Here is a 19,732-nt window from a genome sequence, read left to right on the forward strand (position 1 = left end):
TATGTCTCGGAACCACCCTTCCGGCTTGTTCGGCATCTTGGCAGCGTCGCGGAGGAAGGTATTCAACCTCACCAGATCCTTTTTCAACAGATTCAACGCCGCGGATGAGGCTGCTCACCTGGTGCTTCACCACGTTTTCCAACAGGAATGTCACTGCGGCATCCGCCATATTCACTTCAGTTGTACTAGTATTGTTTTACAGACATGCAACTGCTACTATATATACATGAAGATGATTTACACAGATTGATGGAGTACGTACTAAACAAGCCCAACAGCAGTAAAGCCCAAGACAGAGTATCAGTTCGGCATGACTAAAGAGTATCAGTCCGGCGTGACTAAAGAGTTCAGTTCGGTACAACCAAAGAGTTCGGCCCCAGCCTACAGCTCGGTGAAAGCCAACTCATCAAGCTCTGCTCTCAGGTCGGCATCAAGCTCTACTCTCAGATCGGCAAAAGCTGCTCGGCAATAATTCAGCAGTTCGGTCTCAGTATTCGACCGAACTAGGAGATAGTGGACTCATACAAGATTTCCACCTCCACTACACCGACGATCTATTTAGTGGTGTCAAGCAGTCATTAACTCATGCAGGATAGTGGACCCATGCAAGGTCGCCACGATCTCCACGACATCCACTACCTAATAAATGCTGCATGCCACGATCTTAGTTCACTGTATAAATAGAACCTAGGTCAGATAGATAAGGTCTTCTGCTTCTTCTTTTAAACTCTAAAAAAGCTCTCTAGAGAGAATATCATAAAGCAGGCCAGTGTTGTAAGCTGTAATTCGCAGATCAAGCAATACAAACCTGCCCCCATTTCTCCCCGTGGACGTAGATTTACCTCAGTAAATCGAACCACGTAAAACCTCTGTGTCGTAATTTATTTTTACGTGCATTAATTACCATCGAAAATTCGCCGCTTCATCACTGGCGCCGTCTGTGGGAAACGAAGAACCAAATTTGTGATAAAGCGAGTTTTTGATCCTCTTCTACCAAAAAAAAAAAAAAAAAAAAATGCATACCAGATCACATAACACCCGTGCCTCCGTCCGTGATAACCATGAGGAAGCTAATCCAGCAGCCCATAGGCCTGGAAAGCAGCCTCGTGAAAAATCTACTTCCAGTTCTCACGGAGAAGGAGCAAGCCGCTCAAAAGGTCCACACACCGAGTCTTCCCAGCAGCCTGATTTGAACGAGGCTGTCAAGCTGTTCTTGGCCGAGAAGCAGGAGGAGTTCTTAACCTTCCTGCAGAAGAGCCAACAGTCGGAGAAGACAACGGCGGATTCTCCCTCCTCATCCAGACATGAAAGTCACTACCGCAGTAGTGACGTGTCTTCCAGGAGAAAGAATCCTCAACCCCGACATGTTCCTCCTCGGTACCGGAACCACAGGAGAACTCCATCTCCTCCGTACCGAAGAGATGTCGGGTTCGCCATGTACGGAGCATTAAAGACTCCATTCTCGGACGACATCACCCGGACTCCTTTGCCGCGGAACTACCGGACACCGTCAATGACTTATGACGGGCTAGAGGATCCTCATGACTTCTTGGGACGCTATCAATATAATATGGCGAACCAGGGTCTCAATGAGGTCCACATGTGCAAGCTGTTCCCCGAGTTGCTCATCGGGAACGCCAGAAGGTGGTTCGACAGCCTTCCTCAAGGCAGCATCAGATCCTACCGAGATCTCATGGATGCTTTCCACAGGAGGTTCTTTCAGAAAGCGGAAGCCCGAATCACTTCGGCTCAGCTGCTTTCTATACGTCAAGGTCGCGACGAAAAGATCAGCGATTTCCTGACGAGATTCCATAAGGAATGCCTACAAGTAGATAATCTCAATGATCTACTTGTCATCTCGGCATTCCAAAATGGAATCCTGCCCGGAGCTCTCTACAGAAAGCTCGTGGAGTGCGGTCCGCAAACAGCTCAAGAAATGTGGGACATTGCGGACCAGTTTTCTCGTGCGGATGAGGCAGACCGTCGAAAACGGTCGTTAGACAGCTCATCCCAAGGAGACAAAAGGAAGCCCGATCAAAGCGACCAGGTGCTTCCTCGCCGAACTCCTTTTGAAAGAATTCAAAGGGCACCAGTACAAGGCAGATTGGGACCACGTCTCCATCCTGAGAAGCCGCCCGCTCAGTTCGTACCATTAAACAAGTCAAGAGCGGAAATTTTCGAACTACATTCCGATATGTTCGAAAAACCAAAGCGGATGACGAAATCAGCCGCACGGCGACTTCAGGATCAATATTGCTCCTTCCATCAAACCCACGGTCACGATACCGAGGAGTGCCGAGATTTGGCTGCAGGTATTGACGTTCTTGTGAAAACAGGAACGTTAAAAAAATACCAAAGCAAGCAGCCGAAAAAGAACAAAAGGCAGAGAAGTGCGAACTGCAATCCTCAGGATCCGAAAAGACATGAGGATCCCGAAGACGACGACGAGCCGCAATACGATGGAGTAATCCTGACTATTGATGCTCTCCCAGCCGGGAAGACTAAGTCGTCCCTAAAAGCAGAACGCAGAGGTTCCAATCAAGAGGAACCAACACATAAAAGGCTGAAGAAAGACGAAGTGATTACATTTTCAGATGCCGATCCCGTCCCAGCCATCTCTCCTCACCAAGACGCTATTGTCATCCAAGCCGGGGTGGCAAACAAACTGGTCCACAGAGTATTTGTGGATACAGGAGCGTCAGTCAGCATTCTTTTTAAAGAATGTTTCGATAAAATGGAAGTGGATCCAGCTCGGCTCAGTCCGGCTCCACTTCCTCTGAAAAGTTTCGCCCAGGAGGACACCCGCCCTGAAGGTATTATCAGCCTTCCGATCACGGTGGGAAAAGCGCCTACAAGCTCCAATACGATGATCGAGTTCTTTGTGGTGAAAGCTCGGTCTCCGTACAACATCATCCTGGGGAGGGACTGGCTCAACACAGTTCGGGCCGTTTGCTCTACTTATCACCTCACCATCAAGATTCCCACTAAAAATGGGATAGCGGTCATCCGAGGTGATCAAAAGAGAGCAAAAGAATGTCTGCAGATTGCGCTAAAAAGTGCCGAACAATCAGTTCGGCACCATCAAGCATAGCAATCACAGCAACCGGAGTCGGAGGCAAGCGAGATGACCGAAGTCACTTCAGAGCCGAACTCAATGACCGTTCAGTTATACGAAGATGATCCATCCAGAACGGTCAACGTCGGCTTCGCAGGAACGCCTCTACTCCGGGAAAAGACCATTCAGCTCCTCAAGGAGTACAAAGATGTCTTTGCATGGTCTCCGTTGGACATGACCGGAGTGCCCCCCGAGGTAATCACTCATCGGTTAAATATTGATCCTTCAATCCGGCCAGTAAAACAGAAGCAAAGACTCTTTGCGGCAGAAAGAAGCCAAGTCATCCATGACGAAGTCCGCCAATTACTAAAAGCGGATGTACTATTCGAGGTGAAATATCCTTCTTGGGTGGCCAATCCTGTGATGATCAAGAAAAAAGGAGGAGGATGGCGGATGTGCATAGATTTTACCGATCTAAACAAGCACTGTCCAAAAGATTGCTATCCCCTTCCGAATATAGATAAAAAAGTAGAAGCTTTGATCGGCTTCGAAATTTTCTGTTTTCTTGATTTATACAAAGGATATCACCAAGTGTTGATGGATGAGAGTGACGCTCCGAAAACAGCTTTCATCACCGATTTCGGCATTTTCGCTTATAAAAAGATGCCATTCGGTTTAAAGAATGCCGGAGCCACTTATCAAAGGATGGTAGACAAGCTTTTTCGGCACCTAATCGGGAAACAGGTTGAAGTGTATGTCGACGACATAGTTGTCAAAAGCAAAAGCACTTCGGAGTACGAAGACAACCTCAAATCCACTCTCGACGTGCTCCGGAAAGCCAACCTCAAACTCAACCCCCAAAAATGTACCTTTTTGGTAGATTCAGGAAAATTTCTGGGTTGTTGGGTTTCAAAGGACGGACTCAAGGCAAACCCTTCAAAAGTCCAAGTCATTCAAAACATGGCAATGCCGAAGTCCATACATGACGTGCAAAGGCTAACCGGATGTCTAGCCGCACTGAATCGATTCCTTTCCCAAGCAGCCGAAAAGCAACTGCCGTTCTTCAAAGTGTTGAAAAAAGCACCAAAGTTCGAGTGGGGAGCCGAGCAGAAAAAGGCCTTTGACGAGCTCAAAAGTTATCTAGCCGAGCTTCCTATTCTCTCTGCTCCAACCGAAGCCGAAGTAATATTCTTATACTTAGCGGCATCAGATCAAACCATCAGCGCGGTGCTTGTACGAGAAGAAGGCCTAAAGCAGTTTCCCATCTACTTTACAAGCCGAGCATTAAGAGGTCCAGAAACAAGGTATCAACCTCTGGAAAAAATTGCTCTGGCGTTAGTAAATGCAGCAAGGAGACTGCGGCCATACTTCTATGCTCACAAGGTATGTGTCTTAACCGATCTGCCTCTTCGGCAAGTTTTGACCAAGCCAGAAGCATCAGGCAGAATCGCCAAATGGGCCATAGAGCTGGGAGAACACTCGATCGAGTACCTACCTCGGAAAGCCATCAAGGGACAAGCCTTGGCAGATTTTCTTACAGAGGCCAAGTTCGATCAAGCAATCCCTGTCATTGCCGAACAGAAAAAGTCTGCCAATGCCGAACTTGCACAGCCCTTGGAATCCGAAGTAGAGCCGCCAGACTGCTGGAGCGGATTCGTAGATGGAGCTTCAAACAAGATGGGAAGTGGAGCTGGTATTTTACTCGTCGCTCCCGACGGACACGAGGTAACCTACTCACTTCGGTTCCTATTCCCCACTACTAATAATGAAGCCGAGTACGAAGCCCTCCTTGCCGGACTTCAGTTAGCGCAAAGTCTGCTCGTCAAATCTCTCAAAGTCCATTGTGATTCACAAGTCATAGTAAATCACATGTTGGGTACCAGTGAAGCCCGTGACGAGAGAATGAAGAAGTATTTGGACAAAGCGCAAAGCATCAGCCGAAGTTTCTCCTATTTTCGGATAATCCGCGTTCCCAGAGCGGAAAATAGCCGAGCAGATACCTTAAGTAAGTTGGCCTCAGATCCGAGCTCAAAGGCGGAAGAATTAATGCATCGAAGCATTGATGAAGCCGAGGTACATTCGATATCCAGCTCGCCGAACTGGATGACGCCGATCTTGCAATATCTGGATCAAGGACAATTGCCCGAAGATAAGAGAGAAGCTCGGAAGATCACGTGCCGAGCACTTCGGTACGAACTTCATGAAGGAGTCCTCTTTAGAAAGTCTTACCTCCAGCCGTTATTGCGGTGCGTAGGACCAGAAGAGACGGACTACATCCTCAGAGAAGTTCATGAAGGGTCGTGCGGTAGCCACATCGGAGCTAGAGCTTTAGCTAAAAAAGTTCTAAGATGGGGATATTATTGGCCAACCTTGGTACAAGAAGCAGTGCAGCTCGTCAAGACATGCCCGAAGTGCCAAATCCATGCAAATATCCCAAGAATGCCGCAGACCGATCTATCCACTATGCAAAGCCCTTGGCCTTTCATGCAATGGGGCATAGACATAGTGGGACCACTTCCTCAAGCTCCTCGGCAAATGAAGTTCCTAGTCGTTGCCGTGGATTACTTTACGAAGTGGGTAGAAGCTGAACCATTAGCTACGATAACGAGCTCGAAGGCATTGGATTTCGTCTGGAAGAACATAGTGTGCCGATTTGGCATACCCCACATCCTCATCTCGGATAACGGGACTCAGTTCACCGACAAGACGTTCAAGAATTGGTGCCAAGAGCTGAATATTCAACAGCGGTTCACTTCGGTCTCTCATCCACAAGCAAACGGACAAACGGAGGTAACAAATCGTATCCTGGTGAAAGGGTTAAAAGCTCGGTTAGAACAAGCCAAAGGACAATGGGTAGAAAATCTCCCTCAAGTCCTATGGTCCTACCGAACTACACCCACAACCTCCAATGGTGAAACTCCATACAGTCTGGTGTACGGCACTGAAGCCGTAATTCCGGTGGAGATCGGCGTACCCAGTCCCCGAACTCTAAATTTCTCCTCAGAAATGAATGACGACGGACTGAGAGCCGAGCTAGATCTTGCCGAAGAAAGAAGAGAATTGGCATGCATAAAAGCAGCCAAGTACAAGGAGCAAGTAGCCCGGTATTACAACCAAAGGGTGAAGAAGCTGCAATTTCAAGTGGGAGATCTCGTCCTGAGAAACAACGAAGTAAGCCGAGCAGAAAAGCTGGGCAAACTCGAACCCACATGGGAAGGTCCGTATCGGGTATCAGAAGTCCTCGGCAAAGGGTCTTACAAATTGGCTCACATGTCAGGAGAACAGGTACCCCGAACATGGCACATTTCCAACCTCAAAAAGTTCCATTTGTAAGAGACAGTCCGGTCAGTCAGTCTTGAGTCCTGTTTGCTCAATGTGCTTTATTTGGTTTACTTGGTCTTTATTTGTCTCTGTGCGTTTTGTTTGTGTGTTTTGTCTGTCTCTGTGCGTGTCGTCTCTTACAAATGTTACTGAGGTATCTTGTTCTTCGAAGACTGATCCCCTTCTTAGAACATATACAAGCTAAACAATTGTGAGTCAAAGCTTCTAAAGAGGATACAAGACCACAATTCAGCTTAAACAAGCAGTTCGTCTGAAACGAGCTGCAACAAGCCCACGATTGTGCGTCAAAGCTTCTAAAGAGGATACAAGACCACAATTCAGCTTAAACAAGCACTTCGTCTGAAACGAACTGCAACAAAAGTCCAATTCTCGCGATAAAACTTGCCTGAATTAGGACTAGGGAAAGTCCGATCCACGCGATAAAACTCGCCGAATTAGGACAAGGGAAAGTCCGATCCCCAAATTAGGACAAGGGAAAGTCCGATCCCCAAATTAGGACAACGGAAAGTCCGATCCGAGCGATAAAACTCGCCAAATTAGGACACAAACCAAGTCCGGTCAAAGAAGAGTTCACTTCATGAGACCGTGGACAAACATCAACTTACCCCATACTTTTTTCCAGAATGCCGAAGTGATTCACTTCGCTTTTCGGGGGGGGTAGTGATGGAGTACGTACTAAACAAGCCCAACAGCAGTAAAGCCCAAGACAGAGTATCAGTTCGGCATGACTAAAGAGTATCAGTCCGGCGTGACTAAAGAGTTCAGTTCGGTACAACCAAAGAGTTCGGCCCCAGCCTACAGCTCGGTGAAAGCCAACTCATCAAGCTCTGCTCTCAGGTCGGCATCAAGCTCTACTCTCAGATCGGCAAAAGCTGCTCGGCAATAATTCAGCAGTTCGGTCTCAGTATTCGACCGAACTAGGAGATAGTGGACTCATACAAGATTTCCACCTCCACTACACCGACGATCTATTTAGTGGTGTCAAGCAGTCATTAACTCATGCAGGATAGTGGACCCATGCAAGGTCGCCACGATCTCCACGACATCCACTACCTAATAAATGCTGCATGCCACGATCTTAGTTCACTGTATAAATAGAACCTAGGTCAGATAGATAAGGTCTTCTGCTTCTTCTTTTAAACTCTAAAAAAGCTCTCTAGAGAGAATATCATAAAGCAGGCCAGTGTTGTAAGCTGTAATTCGCAGATCAAGCAATACAAACCTGCCCCCATTTCTCCCCGTGGACGTAGATTTACCTCAGTAAATCGAACCACGTAAAACCTCTGTGTCGTAATTTATTTTTACGTGCATTAATTACCATCGAAAATTCGCCGCTTCATCACAGATCATTGCAATGTTTTCTATATATAAAAATCTTTCCTTTAGTGCTCCGTTTTTTAAAATACAAACTTTCCATATCATTCATGTATTTACATATATACTACTATAAAATAAGAGTTTTAGAAATATTTAGCATTTTAGGAGAAATTTTTTACTCCTTGATTAAGGATAGTGATTATGTAATTAAGGTAGTGATTTTTAACAATATGCCAATATCATGAGGTTTATATTTTTATGATTTTTAAGGGATTATTTTTAGCTTTTTCTTTTTATGAAATAAAATTCCAATCCGTTGACCCATGATATAAATGCGTAAACGGGTGCGGGTCTGGACTAACCCGCAGACCCGTTTATTCAAACTCACCCAATTTCAAAAACCCTTTCAAAACCTCAGAAATCCAATTGCACAGAGCAGCCATGAATAAAGCTAAGAGAATCCTGACTCACCACCTACTCGCTAACGCGCTCTACTCAACTCAGCCCTCTCCACCTCTCTCCCTTCGAAAACAGGTGACCCATGTGCCTCATTTCTCTACTTCCTTACTGGTAAAAAACCAATCTTTAATCAATTTCAGCTCCTTCAATAAAGGCATCTTCTTTTCATCAAAACCTGAATCCTTTATCGAGATACTATCCTCAGATGATTGGCCTATGAAATTGGAGAAGGAGCTAAAGGGTTCGAATTTAGCGTTAACCCATGAAACTGTAGTCTATGTGCTGAAGAAACTGAGCAAAGCCCCCAAAAAGGCATCGAAGTTCTTGAAATGGGCAGTGGGGGAGAAAGGGTTCGAGCCGAATTCGTCGATTTATAGTTTAGTTTTGAGAATTTATGCTAATAAGGAACTGATGAAGGAGTTTTGGGTGACTATTAAGGAAATGAAGGAGAAGGGGTTTTACCTTGATGAGGAGACTTACAGGACTATTTGCTCGACGTTTCGTGGCTTGAGGATGGAGAATGAGGCCACTGCTTTGAGGCATTTTTATGAGAGGCTGATTCAAGAGAATGTGATGGAGGATAGGGTGAAGGAGGTGGTTGATGTGATCAAGAGCTGTGAATGGGGAGAGGAGGTTGAGAGGAAATTGGAGGAGATGGAGATTAAGGTTTCGGATAATTTCATGTTGAGGGTGTTTAAGGAGCTTAGAGGAAAGGGTCACCCTTTGAGAGCTCATAAGTTTTTCAAGTGGGCTGAGGGGAGTTTGGGTTTCAAGCATAATGGTGTGACTTATAATGGTATGCTGAGGGTGCTTTGTTGGGAGGAGTCGATTTCTGAGTTCTGGGGCGTGATGGAGGAAATGAAGGGTGCGGGTTTTGAGTTGGATATTGATACGTATATAAAGGTTTCGAGGCAGCTACAGAAGAACAAAATGGTGGGGGATGGTGTGAAGCTCTATGAACACATGATGGATAGCTCCTTCAAGCCCTCGGATAGCGAATGCAGCTTGCTTCTGCGGGCAATTGCAACGTCTAGTACTCCAAATATCGATTTGGTGTATAGGGTTGTGAACAAATACGAGGCATCAGGGCATTCTTTCTCTAAACATATATATGATGGGATTCATAGGTCTCTTACTAGTCTCGGGAAGTTTGATGAAGCTGAGGAAATCGTGGAGAAGATGAGGGATGCCGGGTTTGAGCCTGATAACATCACCTACAGTCAATTAGTATTCGGTCTTTGTAAAGCAAGAAGATTTGATGAAGCTGCTGAGGTTCTTGATGAGATGGAGGAACGAGGCTGTCCTCCTGATATCAAGACATGGACAATTCTAATCAAAGGGCATTGTGCAGCTAACGAGATTAGTGACGCATTGGCTTGTTTCACAAAGATGACAGAGAAGGGCTTTGATGCCGATGCTGACCTCTTGGATGTCTTAATAGGCGGGTTCATGAGTCAGTCACGTGCAGTGGGTGCCTACGAACTGCTGATGGAGTTGGTGCAGAGAGCTCGTTTGAGGCCTTGGCAGGCGACTTTCAAGAATCTGATTCAGAAGCTTCTAGCTGAGAGTAAACTCGAAGAAGCCATGGAGCTTCTCCGTCTGATGAAGAAACATAACTACCCTCCTTTCCCAGAGCCATTTGTGCAGCATATTTCCAAATTCGGGTCAGTCGAGGATGCCTGGGAGTTCTTGACCGTGCTGAGTGTGAAAGAGCATCCATCTGTTTCGGCTTACCAGCATGTCTTCAAATCCTTCTTTAATGAAGGTAGACATTCTGAGGCCAAAGATTTGCTGTTTAAGTGCCCTCATCATATTCGCAAACATCCTGCAATTTGTAGCCTTTTTGGTTCTGCTATTTAGTGGCATTATTCTTGTTGTATTTGCCCATATTCTGCTAAGAGTTGTTACACTTTATTTAACTCTTATTTTAAACATCAATAGTTTTGGGGTTCTTTTTTGAGATGTCCAGGCTTAGAAGTAGAGTGACAAAAGAACATTTTTTTTATCATAAGCCGAGGCTAAAAGTTATATACTGAAGTAAATCCATACCTAAAACTAGTACTAATACATTTCTAATACTCATGGCACCGGGTGTCATTGAAGAAAGACGAAGATCAGTTCACTCGAGCATCTCGGAGCGTTCTCTTCTGGATGTTTCAATCATCTTGTGCAAGAATTTTCCAGCTTCACAACCGAATGGATTTGCAAGAGCTGCGTGTGTCAAAAACGGAAGCTTCCTGAGCGAGCGGCCGCTCAGTCCCTGAAGATGAAGAGAAGATTATAGTAAAGCAGACTTCTCAGACTTCTATTTTTGGTTATGTAGTAGCAAGAATGTACGAAGCTAAACCATAAAAAATTACCTCACATACTTCGGCAGCTGCAAGCAGATGCTTAGCAAGATAGAATGGAGATGCTGTGTCTGGGCTAACAGTTGAGTTCAGTTGCTCTCTCAGATTGGTATAACTTGGAATTAAGAAGTTATTCCCATCCTGTAAAGATTCCATGTTAGGCACAGATTCGAGTAATGTATTCAGTTATTTAACTCTTGAATGAAGACCTGAAACTCAGAATTTGATAGTATTCCAGTCCTTAGAAGCTCTTCCAAGCAAGATCTTAGAATTTCATAGCGTGCTTGGAGAGTTGGAGGCCCGACATATGCCTTTATATCAGCTCGATCAACAAATGCGATGTCTGCATATAGGATTGATCTTAAGACAACGATTCATATAAAGCAGCACAAAGAGGGCATAACAGATAGAATTCTGTTTTAGGACAGACATCAAGCATTAGAACTCGTATCTTACCAATTGCAGTGGTTATGTTCGATGTAGTAAGGATTATTACATTAGGTGACGATTTCAACTTGTCCATCTGGGTCAGCAGGGCATTCACAACCTGGAAGACACAATTGATTTCTATCAAGGGAGATGCAAATGTATTCAATAAACTTAGTTGTTCTGTTTAGAGCAAAAAAGCTACCCTTATAGAATCCGAAGGCTCAGACCCAGATAAAGCAGCCTTCCTGGCAGCAGCAAGGCTTTCAACTTCATCTGCATAATTTGTTTGAGAAGTATTGTGTCTCAATGTATATAATTTGATTGCTGAAGGAAAATATCTGTTATCAAAATACTCACCAATCAGGACGAAAACGAGATTGTTTTCTTCCTCTACCATTTCTTGTATTTTGGAGAAAAGCTTTGCAACCTGATATTCAATGACAATTAAAAACCACATTGACTTGGGGCTAAGAATAAAGAAAATAAGTGATCAGCATAGAATGTGAACTTGAAGAAAGTTTAGCATACAACCAGTTGCAAAGAAAGCAAATGTAATATTTATTCTTGGACAGAGTTATATTTTAAGAAAATCAGATCTGAAGATGTGTGCAAACTTATTAATAAAAAAAACATACTCCACAGTTTGTATGATTCAGATAGATGCAAGATATTTAATCCTCAGAGGATACTTATCACCATAAATGTAAAGTAGAAAATAATTTGAGAAATTGAGGGAAAATGGAAATATTTATCTTTGCATAACAAGGATTTCAAAAACTTACCAGCTTTCCACTTTCAGAAAACCATTTACTGAACAAAGAATGGGCATTAACCTCGATCAACTGGCACTGAGGGTATCTGGTTTGGTTACAACAAATGTCATGCAAATGATACTTATATACATGAAGAAACAGGAGCAGTTCGACTCAACCTTGCGCTAAAGCGTATTGAGAGTTTTTGAGCCAATGCTTTGCATAAAGACGTCTTGCCAGTGCCCGGGGGTCCATGAAGAAGAACAATGCTGCGAAACAGTCATAGATGGATCAGCAAGTCATTGAGATGCAATATGGAACTCCCCGAGTAAAGCATGTATGATATCATTGAATGGTTTTAACATTTCTAGAAAGAATATATTGAGATAAAGTAAACATAAATTTATTATACTTAATACATATCATCAAGTTAGTAATCCTGTAATCAGAAACCTCATGTAATGTAGGCATTCAGAAAAGGATGAGAAAGTCAAGCTTTCTGGGTTCAGAAAAACTCACCGGTTCCAAGAAACAAGGACATGATTGACACCCTTCTCAGTGAAAAGCAATGCACTTGCTGCATATCGTAGTAATCTCTGTTTGAGACCAGAATCATATATTAAGCTGCAGAGAATAACAAACAGCGTGATTTGGAGTTTCAACTTTCATCCATGGTGAAACTGAGAATTGTTAAACAAACCTTTCCCACATTCCATCAAATTCTTTTGCAGGAAGAATCCATTCATGAAAACTCGCAAGTTGACCATCATTGCTTAATTCTTCGCATGGTCCTTCCTCACTGAGCTGGAAAATTAAATATCTTACATCAGAAACAAAGATTTGATTTGTCACCTTCAGCTATTCCCATCGCTAAACCTCCAACAAATTTTTGTCGTCTCTCATCCGATAAGGATGCAATGTAACATGTGAGAAAACGGACAACAGTAACCACAGCCACTAGGGAAAAAACTGACCTGGTAAACATGCACAACAGGCTTGACTTGCCAAAATAAAAGAATATCCTGCTTTTCCACCCAAACATCTGTAGAGTTCATTAAACATACAGTATATTAGGAATTGAATTGTACAAAAAGACTTCAGTTTTAACAAAATGATACTTTTCAAGGACTTGCATATAGATAACATAAAACACCTGAATCACATATACATATTCGTTGCACATTGTCCACTAGAAATGTATCATCCAGTGGGACTGGGATCGGACCATCTGCATAGCTCATACTTCTCTTTTCCAGCATTCTATGTTGGAATCACAAACCATAACATACTCATCAATCGGCAAAAAATGCAAAATGCAGAAGTAAAAACTAATACTGCAATAAACACCATGCTAATTTTACCTCTCCACTGCCATACGCACATCTTCAGCCCGAGCTGTGCTAGATGGTTTCAGTAAAACCTCAACTGCGGAAACAATTTTGGATCATGTTACACAAGATACAACATTGCACACGATTCAGGAACAAATTAGGCTTGCATTACCATAAAGCAGTATCTACTCAGAGAAACAAGCTAAGAAGTTTCACATTCCGTAACTAACTACCCACGCATTACCTGAAACAAGGACTTTCTCTTCGTTGATTAAAGGCGGCGGAGGTGGCGGAGCAGACGCCGCAGCAGGTGGCTCGAAAATGGTAGCTTCCTGCTCGGGGCCATTGCATTCGGCGATGTGAGGGATGGATATATCCATGGGAACACTCGTTTCGGTAGCAGACATCACTCCATCGGCGAATTTGATAGGAGAAGAATCAATTGACCTAACCCTAGGTTGATTGGGGATTTTCAATTTGAAATTGTGCGCGGGAAGAAGGAAACTATAATGCAGTCGGATTAAAGAATTCTTGGAATTACGCGCTTTTATATCTAAATATTAAGCCTTACTTTTAAAATGAACTAGTATCACGCCCGTGCCTTGCACGGGTCATTTTAATTTCTTCATATTTATTTCGTTATGCGAAATAAAATTTGTGAAATGAAAAACAAAAGAATATTCGACATCATCTTCCTTTGGATTATACTGTTTCAATTACATTAACCCCACATGGCCACAAGAGTGCGTTTAAATGCTAACTTTTCTTAAAAATGTCAACACGATCACATTAAAATTTCAACACATATTTATGTTGACATTTTAATAAACTGTCTTGACATTTAAATATCAGACTTAAAATTAAAAAGCATTTTAATTCTGTGAAAATATGAATTAACCGTTGAGTTATAACTGCATGAGCAAGTTTACGTTGCAATAATTTACGATTGCACTGGTGAGACACTTCCTAGTCGAGCTTCATTTCATTGCAATATAGTGACCCTATACACTAAAAACCCAAACCTTGAAACCTAAATCATAAACCCTTAACTTTAAAATATACTCATCATGACTAACAAATGAGTCAAATATCAATAAAATTCTCCCTCCGCCCCAGTTCAATTTTACTTTGTTGACCACTTATTCAAAATATACTCATCATGACCAACAAATGAGCCAAATATCAATACAATTCTCCCTCCGTTCCAATTCAATTGTACTTTGTTAATCACTTATTCTATTTGGGGGGTTTTATATCTGTATTTGATATCTTACATTGGGTCGGCCTACTTGATAATCCTTACTGATAGTGGAGGTTTTTTACCTGAATCTTGTCTGTAAATCTGCTTATATGCTCATATCAAGAAAGTGCTTTACAATAGGGCTATGTGAACGGTAAACAAAAAAAATCTTGCTTGCATTCATCCAAGCATTAAAATGAAAAGGTTTTTAGTGATAGTAAATTTATTTAAAAGATTTCTTCAGTTACATAACTTGTGTAATTATTTATTTTGGAAATTATGAAAGAGAACGGTTGGAATTGAGAAGGTCGAGATGTCGTTAAAATGTAAAAAAAATCTGTGTGAATTAAGTGTACATTTCATATGCTACTAAATTGGGGATTTTCATCTTTTGGCTTGTCATTTTAATCAAATACTAATAATATTGTAACTGAAGAAATCTTTTAAATAAATTTACTATCACTTCTAAAGAAAATGTATAAGAATTTTAAAAAAACATAAAACTCAATCAATTTGACATTTAAATAATGCAAATACATACGCCGATATATTTTGACTATAATACTTTTGGATCTGTATACAACTTTAAACAATTATACTATTATACGCATGTCCTTTGAATTTCCTCATTAAATGTATGTCATTCATGTTTTAGAAAATAGTAGTAACTCTCTATTTTGGAAACTGCCGCATTGAATAAAAATAAAAATCGTAACTGCTAAATTTTATTTTACAACTTTCCACCAATTGTACTACAAATAATTACTCTTTTCATTTTTCAGTATTTATGTTATGATTAAAACTATAAATTAAATTAAATTACTACATATTATAATACTTTTTGAATCAATTTTAATTAATTAGTTAAAATTAAACAAAATATTTAAAAATTTATTTAATTATTGTGAATCAAGTAATGACAAAAATAAAAAGCATTTTCACATAACATACTCATTAATTTTATTAAGCAATCCATATTATTAATCTCAATTCAATTTTATTACGTACCATACAATCCTATAAGTGATCATGTTATTAATTATTTTTGGTAATATTGAAAATTCAAAATAGTTTTACATAAGTGATTATATTATTGATTATTATTAATAATGTTGAAAATTAAAAATACAACTCATCAATTACACTTTAATGCCCAACGAAAAAAGGCAATCTCACTTTTCATCAATAATTCGTGATTATAAGTTAGAAAAGTCAATCCCACTTTAATACATTATGCTGATTGAAAAAAAATAATTCGCATAATATATATTTTATTATACATCCAATATTTGAATAAGGAATGATCTAAATCTTTCAATCGGGACGTAAATTTACCCATTGACATCAATATTATTGAAAGTGGTAATTAATAGTACTATATTAGTATGTGGTTGTAGATTAGACTTTCTAAGCTAAATCCAATTACTACCGTTTAAGAATTTCATTAATTGAAAATCAATTAACAATAAAGTACTATTAATAAACTCTTTTAATCAAGAAATTATAGATTAGAAAGAAAATGAAAATTTCAATAAATTCAATTAGGTTAAAATCTGTTTTCCACATATATAATATGAACCACCATAAGTTATAAACCTACTAAAAACATACAATAATTAAATCAATACATTAATATGATACAATACAAATAAACTAAATCAACCATCCATTCTTGCCCCAAAAAAACCCTAAAGAAGAATCCAACGCCTCCGTCATAATTGCCAGAAAATTCACCGACGGCTATGAGAAACACAAACACAAACTCGCACCACCAACACTACTCATCTTCCCTTTCAATTTTACATTTGATCTATCTCCAGGTTTGGTCATTTCAAAAACACAAACGCCTCGAAATTTGATGATTGATGAAGTTATGCTAGACCGTACGTAGATCATTGAGGAGGATGAATTTTTCTTCTTCTAGGAAGATCACAATATTAGTAACATAACAATCACACAAAAAATTTGTGTAAAATAGATGAATATAAATATACTACTATTGGGCATTAGTGAAGAGCAAAAACCTATTGAAAACAAATTTTTTTCCTTCAAAGAATTCAATGATCCAACGGAAGAAAGTAATAGAGAAATGAATAATAAGCTAGCAACAAACATATTTATAGACAAAATATGTAATGAAGCTATAGCATGGTGCAGCCAGAAATTGATATTAAATTATTATTAATACTACAATTCATAATAATATAGCAGTTACAAATCTTCTAATTTATTAATTTTATTAGACAACGTATGTCATTATTGTTAAGAAATTTATATTAAATTGCCAAAATTTTAATACTACAATTCATAATAATATAGCAGTTACAAATCTTCTAATTTATTAATTTTATTAGACAAAGTATGTCATTATTGTTAAGAAATTTATATTAAATTGTCAAAATTTTAAATGGATGCTAAAAGGAAGGAATCCATTTTCCATTGTCAAAGGAATTGAAACGATTCTTTCTATATATAAATTTTTATGCACCCATCAACATAAATATTATGATTTCCACATTAATATGGTTAAACCGCTTAAACGGAGGATGCTATTGCTTGCAACAGTCAAACTTTTAATTGAATTATCATTAATACAATTATGAGTAATTGGCAGTTACAATATTAAGAAAATACTCAAATTAGTCCAAAACTTATTAATATTTAAATTCACATCCAAAAGTTCATAAATATTCTAAACCAAGGCCAAAACTCAACTTTTATATATGTATAGATTTAAATTTAAGCGTTATGATTTGGGGAGGCTTACTTATTTTGTAGTTTAGTGATCCACTGAATTTCGTTCTATTATTTCTTGTTTGCTATTCTAGAGTTGGATTTGAATATCCTAATCTATACACACATAATAAAATATCCTAATAATGTGAGATTGCATTCATCCTTTTTATAAAAAAGACTTGACAAGTGCTTTAGTTTTGGGTTTAAATTATGTTTAGAACCAATGAAATACAACAGATTAAATATGGACCCACTAGCAATTTGGCTTATACGAATATTGAAAATGAAAGGGACATATACCATTAATTGGTGCAATGAATGAAATTAATGAACAAGAAATGGAGTACCTAAATATGTGGTGGTAAAATAGGAAATTAATTATGTTTTAAATTTATGATTTGATACCATATTAACGTGGAAGACTCTCTTCCATACGATCGGATCATTAATATTTTTTTCGGATTTTTATTACAGTGCAATTATTAAATTTTTTGTCACTAGTTTAATATACTAGTATTCCCAACATAATAAGGAAAAAGACAAAAAAAGGGCCATCCATGCCCTTCACATTCCTCCTATCCCATTAGCCACTCATCTTGAATCACAACACTTCCCCTACAAAAACACAAAAAATTGATTATTGAATCAAGATAAACAGCTCCCAAAATCTTAGAATTCCATCATCACAAACTCAACATGAGGCTCAAATTCACCCCAACAAAATAAAACATGGCCCCATAAACAATCCTCAAAATAAAAATTTTTAAAAAATGAAGAGGAATCAAAAGCAAGAAAAAGAAGACGACACCGAGCTCCTCAAGGCCGTGGCGCAGGCATGGCACGCCCACTCCGCCTCCGCAAAGGCCGCGGCCGACTCGGCCGAGTTCGACGCGCATAGGCTCTACTTCAAGGGGAGGCCGAGTCGGTTCAAGCTCGAAGCAATGCGCAAACCATTTAAAAGAGGAGATGATAATAGTCAAAAGAGTTGGGATTTCGGGCAGTCGCTGTGGGACTCTTACGAGATTTTATCGGTCTCGAAGAAGCTCGAGACCGGGCTGGTGGCGGACGATCCCTTCTCGGACGAGCAGCTCCGCCGGTCGAGGCGGAGAGAGAGCAAGAATAGCTTGAGGAATTTGTATAAGATGTCGTCATGAAGGTTTAGTGAAGTTTGATTAGTTGACTATCAAAACAAGATTGTTTTGGTTATTTATTTAATAATTCGGAATTTAGTTATAGTTCGTGGATTTATTATTTAAGGCCAATTGGCGTTTTATTGAATTTCTTGTTTTTTTTTATATACTTTTTAGTTTCATAGTGAAACTGAAATCAATTGAGGATTTCTCTTGAAATGAAGCTAGATTTTGATCTTTAAATATAGTACTCCATATTATTGGATAAGTGTTTGTGGTTATAAGATATGTCTACTTTTGAGGATTGGTCTAAATAAATGAAAATGGTTTAGATTAATCGTTTATTAAAATAGATTGAGATTTTGGGATTAATTTCTTAAAGTTCATGTTAATTCATAATGTTTGAATTTATTTTGCTTGATTCATATTTTATTTCGGGAAAGTATTATAGGAAGGTATTAGGGAAGTCCTGATAATTATGATAAAATATTCAATAATTCATTTTAATAATCATGAATATGAATTTCCTTGATATAATGATTTTTTACTAGTATCCTACAATCTACATATATCACGTGATTCACATGAGCACTAAGCAATTTTTGGGTTATTGGCATATTATTCAGCATATGCTGCTGCTGAATAATATGCTAAAATAATTATTCCTACCACTTTTTTTTATTTGTATTGATCTAAATGAGACCAGATTATTCTACAAGGAATCTCGTGTGTTTTAGAACAAGGTATGTGCCTTTATTCTTGGACATTTTCAAGAGTTTTTCACGAGATAGGAAATGGAAAGTATTTAGACCTAGCTAGAAATGATACCTTTGAATGATTGGTTGGGCCTGCCCATGTCAATATGTTAATTGTTGGGCCTAATAGGATCGTTCAATTCCTATAAAACATATTCCTAAATTATTGAGCTTAGAAGAAGAGGCAAAATTGGAACAAAAATATCATTGATCCTCAAAAATAGAAATATGTCAAGTTGCGAAATGACAAATGAGAAATTTGTGAAAAGTTACAATCCCATTACGTATATAAGCCGAAACATCTCTCGATTGATTTTCAACTTAGCAAGGCGGCCATACTCTCTTCACCTAAACTGGAATTAAATTTAGGGGCACTTTCTAAAAGGTAAGAATTTTTAAACTATGCCCAAATTGATTTTCATATAGACTATACTAAAGTCTTGGCAAAGAGTGATTCTCTTTGAATGTTAGAGAGAATGTGTGGAAAACTACATAACTTAGAAACTAACTTATGGCATTAATTTGAAGAAGAAGAAAATACATTACACAAAAAGTGAAATTTTGTGGCCACACCTAAATAAGCAAGAAACAAATACTACTACAATACTAGACATGGTAGGGATGTTTTTATTTAAAGCATAGATTCAAATAAATATCACACAAGACATCCCAAATCTTCAAACTTAGTAGCCCTTGTAGGTATTGCAAGACTCAAAATTCTTGTGCCTTTTCTTGATAAATCCATCAGCTTCCATATCAATGGTCCTCTCCTCACACACTTGATGTTTGCCGCCGTTCCCATCAACTTCAACACGCTCTTCACTCTCCGTGAAGTGCA

At 39.6% G+C, this 19,732-nt stretch overlaps 3 protein-coding genes across 3 annotated transcripts; 2 read left to right on the forward strand and 1 right to left on the reverse strand.

Moving 5' to 3' along the window:
• Positions 1 to 8,149: 8,149 nt before the first annotated feature.
• Positions 8,150 to 10,135, forward strand: LOC121783827 (pentatricopeptide repeat-containing protein At3g48250, chloroplastic-like). Its single transcript, XM_042182003.1, has one exon. The coding sequence runs from the start codon at positions 8,156 to 8,158 to the stop codon at positions 10,031 to 10,033; it is 1,878 nt and encodes a 625-aa protein (XP_042037937.1). The 5' UTR covers positions 8,150 to 8,155; the 3' UTR covers positions 10,034 to 10,135.
• A 16-nt stretch (positions 10,136 to 10,151) lies between these two features.
• Positions 10,152 to 13,553, reverse strand: LOC121783828 (pachytene checkpoint protein 2 homolog). The gene is made up of 14 exons (XM_042182004.1): positions 13,278 to 13,553; positions 13,064 to 13,127; positions 12,856 to 12,962; positions 12,677 to 12,744; positions 12,403 to 12,506; positions 12,222 to 12,326; positions 11,882 to 11,971; positions 11,733 to 11,808; positions 11,308 to 11,377; positions 11,153 to 11,223; positions 10,978 to 11,068; positions 10,731 to 10,864; positions 10,534 to 10,662; positions 10,152 to 10,433 (listed from the first exon to the last, which is right to left on the reverse strand). Exons 1-14 carry the CDS (start codon positions 13,438 to 13,440, stop codon positions 10,293 to 10,295), a joined length of 1,413 nt encoding a protein of 470 aa, XP_042037938.1. The 5' UTR covers positions 13,441 to 13,553; the 3' UTR covers positions 10,152 to 10,292.
• Positions 13,554 to 17,779: 4,226 nt separating this feature from the next.
• Positions 17,780 to 18,163, forward strand: LOC121785238. Its single transcript, XM_042183622.1, has one exon. It carries the CDS (start codon positions 17,780 to 17,782, stop codon positions 18,161 to 18,163), a length of 384 nt encoding a protein of 127 aa, XP_042039556.1.
• Positions 18,164 to 19,732: the final 1,569 nt, after the last annotated feature.

The sequence above is a fragment of the Salvia splendens genome, chromosome 21, assembly GCF_004379255.2.
Source record: "Salvia splendens isolate huo1 chromosome 21, SspV2, whole genome shotgun sequence".
Lineage (NCBI taxonomy): Eukaryota > Viridiplantae > Streptophyta > Magnoliopsida > Lamiales > Lamiaceae > Salvia > Salvia splendens.